General features: G+C 35.8%; 1 protein-coding gene across 1 annotated transcript; it reads left to right on the forward strand.

Moving 5' to 3' along the window:
- Positions 1–1,492: 1,492 nt before the first annotated feature.
- LOC121734212 lies at positions 1,493–6,106 on the forward strand. The gene is made up of 6 exons (XM_042124692.1): positions 1,493–1,946; positions 2,739–3,033; positions 3,540–3,636; positions 4,029–4,139; positions 4,758–4,931; positions 5,981–6,106. Exons 1-6 carry the CDS (start codon positions 1,493–1,495, stop codon positions 6,032–6,034), a joined length of 1,185 nt encoding a protein of 394 aa, XP_041980626.1. The 3' UTR covers positions 6,035–6,106.
- Positions 6,107–11,651: the final 5,545 nt, after the last annotated feature.

Raw genomic sequence — 11,651 nt, forward strand, 5'->3', positions numbered from 1 at the left:
AAGTTTGATTGAATTGCACTGTAACCCCACGTATTTGACAGATGTCGCCATAGTAAAAAAATCTCTATTCTAGTAGATCTTTCGAATGACATCTGTTTCTGCTCTGTTGGTTGGTGGGGACGTTTCTTCTCATAGTCTTTTGTTTATGATCTTCAATTCTAGGTCGTTACGTTTGGCTTGCTCCAAAATGTTTAAGTTAGTTAAATTACATTAAAGTTTTAGCTTTGAAAGTAAGTGAAATTATATAATTATCATATTGTAAAAAAGTTATTATGTCCAATAAATTAGATTGTTTTAATCTTTTTAAATACGATGGTAACAGGAGGTTCTTATTTAAAGTTTAAACGGTTATATATGTATGTGTTTTAATATTATAATTTACTAGATGACGCCCGCAACTCCGTTGCGCCAAAATAAGTTTATCGTGCGGAAACCATACATTTTTCCGTACATGTATCCTTTGTCCTTTCCCGGGACTCAAAGGATCTCCGTGCCAAATTTCAGCAAAATCGGATTAGCGGTTTGGACGTGAAGAAGTAACAGACAGACAGACAGATGGACAGACAGACAGACACACTTTCGCATTTATAATATTAGTAAGTATGGAAGTATAAATATTATTATTATTATTATACTCAGGCAAATATTACTTAGTTAATGTTTTTTTATGGTAATAGCTCCCACACCGGTTTCGGTGACGGTGGCCGGTTTCATTGTAACCAGGCCAGCTACGCAGGAGTAATTTTTTATAGTGCCCAAGTGTGTGCGCAGTACACAAGAGCACTCTCTATTCCTTTACTCTCATAACCCAGTGGGATGGAAGACCGACACGACCGGCGAGAGATCAGGCGCAGGACCGATTTTTTACATGCCAATCCGTCAGACAATCAGGTGATCAGCCTGCATCGTCCTAACCAAACTTGGAAATAACATGTTTCCAAGGCGGGAATCGAACCCACGGCCTCCGAGTCAAGAGCCGCGCTCTATATCACTAGACCACGGATGCGGTTTTTATAGTAAGTAAGTACCTACTTATATAATTGTTATAAAGCTGAAAACTAAGAATGCCTTATTACTTAAAGAATGCCTAATAAAAAAATCTCTATATAAATAATATGTAAATACTTAATAATATTATTATTTTTAATTCATACATCATATTTATAACGCTTTTTTCACAATTAGAGTGTTTAGATACAAGAGAAAACAATACTTATAAAGTTGTAATGTTAATTATTGCTGCCCTTGCCCTAACTTTCAGCGATTAGGGTATAATTATTATACAATTCAGTGGGTATGTAATGACTACCTACTAATGACACCGGTTATAAAATTGCCGAAGTTCTTAAAGTCCCTAACTTTTGTCTCAAAAAAGTTTGTTTCATAATATTATAATATTAATAATTGTTCACCCACTAATGTACAACATTAACTTGCGTTCCATTTTCAAAACTGTCGTTATAGAAGTGATACGTTTTTTTTTTAAATTAATATGTCGGTGAGCACAAAACATTTGCTACGGACGTACTGTAAGTACGTGTATATTGCGGGGGCGGGGAACTTTTGGTTCGAGGATATCTATCGAGAGACAATATGGTACAGAATCTACCACGTCGTATCCTTCTCGATATATTTCACGATGATTCTTCTCGAGAATCTCGCGACTCTCTTCGGGAGGTTTCCCGAAGTCGAGAAACAGTCGGCGCTCATGTTCGCCGCGATTCACGATATAATCCTCATAAAAACCTTCATGCTGCTGTACTACAAGGACCCCATAAGGAAATTGAACAACAAAATGGCGACGCTCATGGAGGATATCGAGGAGGAGTCGATCACCAGGAAACAACACGGGAAAGCCAAATGGGGGATAATATTCTACACGATAACAGTTTATTTATCGCTAATTGCGTTCGGGATCGAGAGTTTCAGGAAAGTTCTATTTGAAGGTAAATTTATGTTGCCGAAATTAGGTAGCCGCTAGTAGTTTGCCACAAAACTACCTTCAGTGTAGACCATTAAAGGTTTGTAAACATACCGCACGCCGATTCTAAAAAAAAACAAGGGTAATAAATTAAAGTTGACTAATCTCTTTTTTAACGAGCTAATCTACGGAACGCCTTGTCAGATTTGAGAATTTATTGTATCTTATTTACACGGGAAAATTATACTGATTACGACCGGGAAAAGCGGATTGTTTATGTTGATATAACATTTTCCATTTTAAAGCACTTGATTTTATTAATAACGGATGTTATGTGAATTAAATAAAACAGCGTCCGTTTAAAATCAGAAATGAAATTTACATTTGTATTGTTTTAAACCACACTTCTTAGTAATATAATAATCACATATTATTAAGTTAAGCAACTTAATAATATGTGATTATTATATTTACTTAAAACTTGAATAGACACAATATTATATTGTTATAAAATTAAAGTAGGTATAATATTGTATTATAGTTTTAAGTAAATTATTTAATGTCAAATGCAAAACTATGGTCCAAACTCCAAACGAGACCTATTCACAAAACTTAGTGTTACATATCAAAAGTATGAAACTTTGTGACTAGACTCGTTAATCATAATAAACCGGATGACCCATGAAATTAAATGATGTACAATATTAGGTACGTAACGAAATCCAAATAGTCAAAAAGCGTTAATTAATATGTTTACGCAATACGTAATTAATTGTTTGCTCTACTTAATTAGATTGTACGGAGCCATTTGTTGTAGGAGCGCCCTTTTATACGGTCGTCACCTACTTACCGTACTACGACGACGCCTCCACCCTGGCTGATATATGGCGGGTGTTCTTCTACGCGACCTGGCTGTACATGATGCTGCCCATGATATCGGCGGACTGCATGCCGATCGTCCATCTCATCACCATGACGTACAAATTCATAACTTTACGTCGCCATTTTGAGCGGATAAGGCGGGCATTCGACGGGTCGCGGGGGAGCGAGGCTCGTAAAACGCTGAAGTTGGGATGTTTACAGGGCATAAAGATGCATCAGGAGCTCATGTTGTGAGTATATTGTATTGGTATCGAGCTATCGGAGTTCGATATTTTATTATAAGACCAATATCAAATTTATCCAGTACAGAACAATACCAAATTCCAGTGGGTCGTTTCAGAGATAGATAAAGATTATAGACTATCTACAAATTATTATAAAAATACTAATTAATTGCAAAAAGTATATTTTTGGACCACATTGAAATAAACGAAACCATTGCAGAATCACGAGTCGACAGATATCATACTGACATGCAACACATTATAATTTATCATATCAGGATAATATTATTTTGAGTATGGTATATTTAGCCCGGTTCATATAAACGAAAAAATCGTAAGCTATGGTTAAAATATATTTCGAAGAGTGTTAAGTTGACATTTTACCTGTCGAGTCTATTTTTGAAGGTGTCAGACAAGGACAAAACATTACTATAACGTCTATATACAAAGAGTTTATTTTAGTAGGGGCTCGTAAATTTAGACGTTGAAATGTTTGTTATATTTTATTTCAGTTTAGCAGATGAAATACACCGTGTTTTCGGAGTCATAATGTCCTTACAAGTTTGCGAAAGTTCGGCAGTCGCAGTTTTGCTCTTGCTCCGTTTAGCGGTAAATGAAAAGTTTTATTGCACAGAATTGAATTATTTTACTGTTATTTAACAGAAAACAGCTTTCAGCATTTACTGTTGTGCAGCTATAATTCTATAATTTTATTTATTGTACGAGCATCTGTTATTTCTGGCTTATAAAATCACAATCGTTGTAAAGATTCTGCAATGGCTTGTATATGTGGCTTATTAACTTTTTTTTTGTCCTGAAGGTAGGTCTCTGCGACCCTTAAGGATCTCATCCACACTATCATATTTAAACTGCTGCTACTGTTTTGTTGCAACCTAATTAATGTAACCTACGCGACGACGATGTATCCAACCTACCCCGAAATCATGTATTCACTCTAGTGTGCTTGTGTTAATACTTAACCTAAATGTCCCGAATTTCAGCTCGCGCCGTACATGAACCTAACAAACGCGCTGATGACGTATACATTCGTCGGCTCATTGTTTTTCCTCCTCGCGCTCAATTTGTGGAACGCGGGGGAAATTACGTACCAAGTGAGACTTTGTTACTAATTAAATAGCTTTGTTCTCCAGGTGGAAAATACTTAATCTGCACGTTTTAGTTTTTTCTGAAAACCCGTTCTAATTATGCCTTGATTACGCGGCTAATTATGTTTTACCTCCAACGTCCTCTAATATGTTCTGCTTAATAATTCTTTGTTGTGCACAAATAAAGAACTGTTATATAATACAAATAATGGTTTAATAGTTAATAAATATAATCTGCGATACAGAACTTTTATTAATCAATGTAAGTAAATGTTACTATACAACTATATTATGAATTATATAATTAAGGATCAGTTCACACCAAAACGAGATGCGACTATTGCACTACATTAATAGATGGTAAAATTAAAGTTTATGTATTTACTACATAAGAAGATACTGTAAGTTCTGTTTCTGCGCCGCTCTTACAAAAGTCGCTCCCTCATATTGGGCGTGAAATGTGAATAGATCGTAACTCGTAGGATATTATGTAACTTTTGTCATAAGGCAAACTACGCAATCATTGGCAGTCTTTTCATAATAATTGCACCTTATGTAGTACTATAAATGCTATTTTTTTTTGTAGAATGAACTCAAGAGTCAATAATTGTCTAATTTTTTCAGGCATCTTTACTATCAGATTCGATGTTTTACTGCGGCTGGCATCTATGTGCGATTCACCCAAAGCCTCACGAGGATATCCGACGTCTGGTTCTAGTGGGATGCGCGCAAGCCCAAAAACCACTTATACTGAAAGCCTTCGGGATCCAAGATTTGTCTTACAGCACATTCGTTTCGGTAATGTACAAAGTTTTGATTATAGAAGCCGTGATTTAGGCTGCCTGGTGGAGTGTGTCGCGTGGATGAATGGTTTCCAATATTGTTTACAGACACCGTTAAAGAGAATTTGCTGAAAATGTTTTTTTTTCGCACGGGGCAAAATTTTTGCTTTCCGCATTCCCGGCGGATTGGGGATATCGGCCAGGTTGTGTGTTACTATCCTAGGTAGCCCCATACACTCTAGCCGAAGTGGGTAGATCCTACTGGGTCTACACACTCTAATCCCATGGTGTTCTACTCCTCGCTTAAGGCATGGTTGTGGGTACAATACAACCTACCGGAACTCTACCAGCGATCGTCCACATCGTGCATCCTGAAAGTCGGACTAAGTAATTTGGTCGGGTTACGTCAAGTAAATGATAATCATAATTTGTCGGCTGGGCTATCTCAAAGCCTCCGAAAATTGTATAGATCCCCCTCTGTCTATTGATACGATTTCTCGGATGGTATAAAGTCTTTGTAGGTAAAATCGACGGACTCGTCTATCCATTTTTGGCACCCGTAGCAATTTCATGTGGTGCATTTAAGATCTGAATCATGAACTTTTCGAAAGACAGTGTTAACAATCAGATTAATTTTCGTTTTCACATTATCGGGTGCTGTCAGAGTTATTAAGTTTTTGTTGTAAAGTCTAACAAAAACTTAATAACTCTCACTTTCAGTCTATTTTTTAATAGGTATAAAATAAGATAAAACAAATTTCTATACAGACAAATATTCAATATACTGCCAAAATGTATACAATGATAAAGCCCAAACACACTATTACGTAATGATTGATTAGAAAGTATTTACCGAAACCTTTACAAATACTGTCTGTCACCGACATTCATCGGACACTGTCCACCGGACCGGTAATAACTTATTTCGCCGAGAAAATGTCACGAAATAAAAATATTCAACCGCAGCTTAGATTCGTTGATGTAACATAAAAGAGAAATATAAATAAAAAGCTCATAGGACCGGATGAAACCTGCACAAACCGAGATAACTTTGTTTCCTTTCAGGTGGCAAGAATGACGTATTCAATCTTTGCTGTATTTTATCAGAGACGCGAGTAGTTTCACGATGGGAAAGTGTATTGGAGCTAAGAAATATCATTAGCATTTTTCTTTAATAAAGAGTGCTACGGATTTTGTATTTTCTTTTCGCTAAGGATAAGGATATTGGTTTTAAGATCTTCCGGGGGAAAGTTTTTCAATTTGACACTTACTTTTAAGTTAGGTTTTTCAGTTTCTTTATTTTAATCCGATTTATTTTACAGTTTATAATATTACTAGCTGGTGCCCGCGACTTTGTCCGCGTCAGCATAGTAGATCACGATGCAAGTATTATTTTTCAAAAATATTCAATGTACAGAATTGACATTCCTACGATTTTATTATATGTATAGATGACTTAGTTTGTTCCTAAAAAGGAGAAATAAGACGCAATACAAACGCGACGATACCATTTTGTTGTAAGTAACAGATCCTTGGTGGGGGGGCGCAGCCCCCCCAAATCAAATGACACTCGAAAACCGCATGTTTAGTGTAGTTTTTAACTTTGTTCTTAAAGGAGAAAAATACTCCGTGACATCGTTTTGTTTAAAGGAAAATTTTAAGGAGGGGGGGGGGTTTGGGGGGGCGGTGCCGAAGCTCGCTGCATATACACTCGAAATCTGTATAGATAAGAGAGATAAAAGCTCATAGCAAGGCAAGGAGTGGAGATAGATACAAAGTGTAAAGGAGAAATCTGTGGAAAATTTTATGAGCTTTCATTGTGTATAGCACTTTTTTTCTCTACAACGCACCGTTTTAGCGATATGAGCAAAAAACTAAAAATAATGAAACTTGAGCCCCTCCCCCCACCATAGGTGATATCGTTATGATATGTAGCCTATGTGTTGACCCTACCTCTAAGTAATATCCTTGCAAAATTTGAAGTAAATCCATCCAGTACTTTTTGAGTTTATCCCGGACATACATACAGACAAACAGACATACATACAAACAGACAAAAATTCTAAAAACTATATTTTTGGCTTCCATATCGATTGTAGATCACGTCGCAAGTATTATTTTTCAAAAATATTCAATGTACAGAATTGACTTTCCTACGATTTTATTATATGTATAGATGTTGTTTTTGTAATATGTTATTCTTATAGCTACTGTTTAAACAGAAAAAAGGGTAGGTAGGCCAGGTGGGTACTTAATAACTTTAATGTCAGAAAAATATCCATCCGCCCGCTAACCAATCAAAAACGCTGGCGCATACAAAACAAAATTTCCGCCAGAAGCATCACGCATGTGTTCGTCTCAAAAAAAAATCAGAACTACATAATCTAATAATGTTGCTAGAGGTTTACTGACTGTAAAGTGCTCAATTAAAATGTACTTCGAAGAGTTTTGGCTGACGAACACAACTCACAGGTTAATGTAGCGCAACCCTCAGGAAAATGCTGTTGCTTCCACAGCGAGTATCAAACAAAAATCCTTGCGAATGAATATTTTAATAACACAACATTTCCGACTATTTCATAAATAAATTGTCTAAAATGTTGAAATTAATTCCAACTTCCAACGGTGATTTTGCAAAGTAAATTGTTTTGCTCCGCCAATATTAAATCGTGGAATAATTATTGACTGAATACATAAATCAATGACTATGTAAAGTGTTAATAATCTTTAGAAAACTTACCATAAATTACAGAGGACAAGGAAAATTTAATATTGGCGGGAAGTAATTTTGCCTTAAAGTTTCTCCATAGATAACTCAGGCGTATAGAAGAGTTTTCTCCATGGGCTTATTGGAGGTACCTAAATCAATGTGCTTGGAAATGCACGAGTTTTGTCCGGTTTATGATTTTTTAAACGAGTTTATTATTCACAAGCTCGTTTGATTCGCTGACGGTGAAACTAAACGGTGATCAATCAACAACGCCACAAAAAGATAGCTTCTGCCACAAATCTCAGTATTACCGGACACCAGAGCTGTTTCCTTTTACAATTTACAAGGTTTATTATGTTCGGACTGGCTGAATGAATGGTAATATGTAAATGTTAATTACGTCAAGATAATTGATCCTTTGAGAAAACTTTAAAAATCTGTAAATCATTGATTGTTCTATACTATATTCATATACCATATAAAATATTACACTTAAAATAACTCAGTCGAGTCCTTAAAATCTTGCTCAACACAGAGGCAAGTTTTATGGGCGCGTGAATTATTAAAGTGCAAGTTTTGCCTCTTAGGGGCGATTTCACTATTCACACTTAAAACTTAGTTTTATAAAACTTAGTTCTCATTGAACGCGTTCACGATGTAAATCTCTTTTTCTTTCAAATGGATTTCACAATCATCATTTTAAGCAATGTCACTTTATTTCAACAACAAAATAGCAAGAAACCAAACGCATCTGTGAAAACTGTCATCTTGACATTTCTTTCGTTTATGTTTTTCGTTCACCATGACACTATACTGACAGGACTCCGACGAGTTTTATGAAGTTACGGCTCTAGTCCACCGACGCGGACGCTGCGAACTGCGAAACAGCGGCGAACCGATTTACTGTCTCATCCGCCACACCACAATGCGCTATAATATTGCATCTCGCTATATTAATCGCATTGGTTTCGCAGATTATATATTTTCGCAGTTCACAGCGTCGGTGCCCACTGGAGTAGATGCGTTAGAAGTACCTAACTCGTTTTGCTAAAAACGCGTGTAGTTTTTGTTACTAAAATGTATATCTGTGATATAAACGCGTTTTAAATACGTTTAAAACTGGTTTTGTGTGTAGTGAGAGTGTGCTGTTTCTTTGGTGAAACCAGCCTTTGAAGTTATCCGAAATCACGCTAACATACTCGCCCGTGCAATATTAGATGCATATGCGAAAGTGTGTCTGTCTGTTACCTCTTCACGTCCAAACCGATTTTGCTGGGTATGGAGATACTTGGAGTCCTGGGTAAAAGGACATAATATAGGATTTATCTCGGAAAAATGCATAGTGCCCGCGCGATGAACGAATTACGGTGCAACGGAGTTGCGGGTGTTATCTAGTCTAGTAATATAGTCTACTGTATGCTGCAAATAAAATTATGGAAAATCTAACGAAAACATTTCCGCAATGCTTCTTCTTTAAGTTATGGCGGCCTCAGTGAGTTGCCAATGTCACAGTGTTTTTGGGTAGACTTTCCTCTATATTGCAGGTCTGGTGAAGTAACAAGGTACAGTATCTAATAATAATTTAAATTCTGTTGAATATATACCTAAAATAAACAGAATTCAACAGAAATCACAATGTTTGTATCATTGCAAAGCTGTCAATCTGTCACACGAACACGATAATAATGTTGTTACAATCGGAAGTTAAATAGATAATGTTAATAAATACGGAATCTATAGCAATTAATTTTGATAGCCATAAATATCGCTTATCGCACAAAAATTAATTACATCCCATAAATCAGACCGCCACAGCAAACACACGACCCGACTTACGTTGGACATATTTTAATATGGCAATTATTATAATTAAAAATGTTGAAATATTAAATTTTAAGGAAATTGAGAAAATGTTGTAAAGTATAAAATTTTTTAGCCATATAAAGTATTTCGCCCATATTATTTTTGAAGTGACCAAATAAGTATGGCACCATGGCAACGTCCATCGCTATCCCGTCGCATAAACAATGGTCGCCATCAGTCTCGAGTTGTAATAATTTACTATTATTTATTCAACAAAAATGCACGTATCAATATAAGAAGTAGCCAGTAGCCGATTCTCAGACCCATTGAATATGCATATAAAATTTGGAAAAAATCAGTCAAGCCGTGTTGAAGGAGTACGGTAACTAACATTGTGACACGAGAATTTTATATATAGGAAGACGAGCTTTTGCCCGCGGCTTCGCTCGCGTTAAGAAGTATTATTATATACAAACTTTCATCCCCTATTTTCCCTTGGGGGTGGAATTGATCAAAATCCTTTCTTAGCGGATGCCTACGTCATAACATCTACCTGCATGCCAAATTTCAGCCCAATCGGTCCAGTCCAAATTTCAGCCCAATCGGTCAGTCAGTTACCTTTGAGTTTTATATATATATATAAATAAAGGCATAATAATATTATATTATAAACTCTAATAAAAGGTTATGCAGACAATTATTATAACGTCGCGGTTCTTAATATTTCTTAAAGATTTTAGAATTTCGTTATTGTAAAATCTAAGAAATTATAAAGGGCTTTTTTTAAGTTAAATGTAAGACTTATTTCACTGTTTTGTGTACAAAAGACAAAGGAGTTTTAGGATGAAACGAGCAAAACACATTAGTCTAATGCGACTAGGAATCTCTATAAAACAAACCTATTTGTTATACTAGCGATGTTTAATTTTAAACCATAAATTTGGCGGGGGCCACACAAAATTGTACCGTATTGTTCGTCGTTAAGGGTGATTTGGGATCGACAGCGCTTAATCGGGGTATGTGGAGTTGCGTCATGCTATATTCCCTAATGATAGGAAGGTAAACGAGGTGTCTGAATTCCTCGTTAGAGCCGTCGTAAAGCCTGTTTAACGCGACATCATAATATATTTATTGCGAGATCACTTCAGATCAGGTTTAATATGAGATTTTTTTAAGGGGACTCAAAAAAAGAACATCGACTTTAACGACGTTAATAAATTACGGATATCATTTTTATAGTTCGGAAAAGAGAGACGTACGTTTTTTTAGACTTGAGCAGCAAGTATTTTCATAAAGTTTCGTGGTGGTTTGGGGCAGAAAAATGATTTAGGTCTCATTCTTAAAAATCTATTTATTTTTGAGTTGTGTAATACATGGGTTCCATACCCAAAGGGTAATACGGGACCCTAATACTGAGACTTCGTTGTCTGTGCCGCTAAAACAACAAATACTAAAAACAAAATAAAATTAACATTTAGGGGCGCCTCATACCATTTTGGCCTTTTTGGCTCATAATAAAAAAAAAATGGCTTAGATAGGCAGTTGAAACATTTACAAAACCTTTAATTATATTTTATGATAAAATTAAAATATAAAGAATATTTAACGAATAATAATTTCCATACAAATTTTTTTTTGCCTTTTTTCGCTCTAAAACAGTACGCGAGTCCCATTCGCACTTGGCTAATTTTTCACTCTTTGTATCTTCAGGCAAGGCTCATTCTAACCTTTTTTTTATTTTACATAGTTATTCGCCAATCTCTTGTACACAAAAATGCTTGTATTTCTTTGGTCGCACAGCAAAAGATGTTATCAGCCCCTGTAGACAAGTGGCAAAACGCTAACGCTAACGCTAGCGCTAGCGCTACAAAATGTATGGATTTGACATTAGTATTCGCTAGCGAAGCGATGACTTATGTCAAATCGCATACATTTTGTAGCGCTAGCGATAGAGTCAGCGTTAGCGCTTTGCCACTTGTCTACAGGCCCTGGTTGATTACAGTAAAAACTGCATCCAGCTACGATAATTATAGCTATTTCCCAGTTGGAGGTGTGAACTCTAATGTCTTTTTATTTGAAAACAACATGTGCTCTAATAGTCCAACTGTTATTTACGGTATAAAGTAATTATTAGTACCACATACAGACAAAAAGAAATACAGGAATGAGTGTAGTAGCATCGGTAATGACACTTCTAATAATCCATATCCATTCTAATATTAT

This window comes from Aricia agestis, chromosome 15, assembly GCF_905147365.1.
Source record: "Aricia agestis chromosome 15, ilAriAges1.1, whole genome shotgun sequence".
Classification (NCBI taxonomy): domain Eukaryota; kingdom Metazoa; phylum Arthropoda; class Insecta; order Lepidoptera; family Lycaenidae; genus Aricia; species Aricia agestis.

Coding starts and splice junctions, on each gene's coding strand:
- LOC121734212 (XM_042124692.1), top strand. CDS start 1,493: ATGTCGGTGAGCACAAAACATTTGCTACGGACGTACTGTAAGTACGTG. Junction 3,637..4,028: donor TGCTCTTGCTCCGTTTAGCG/GTAAATGAAAAG, acceptor CCCGAATTTCAG/CTCGCGCCGTACATGAACCT. Junction 4,140..4,757: donor CGGGGGAAATTACGTACCAA/GTGAGACTTTGT, acceptor TAATTTTTTCAG/GCATCTTTACTATCAGATTC.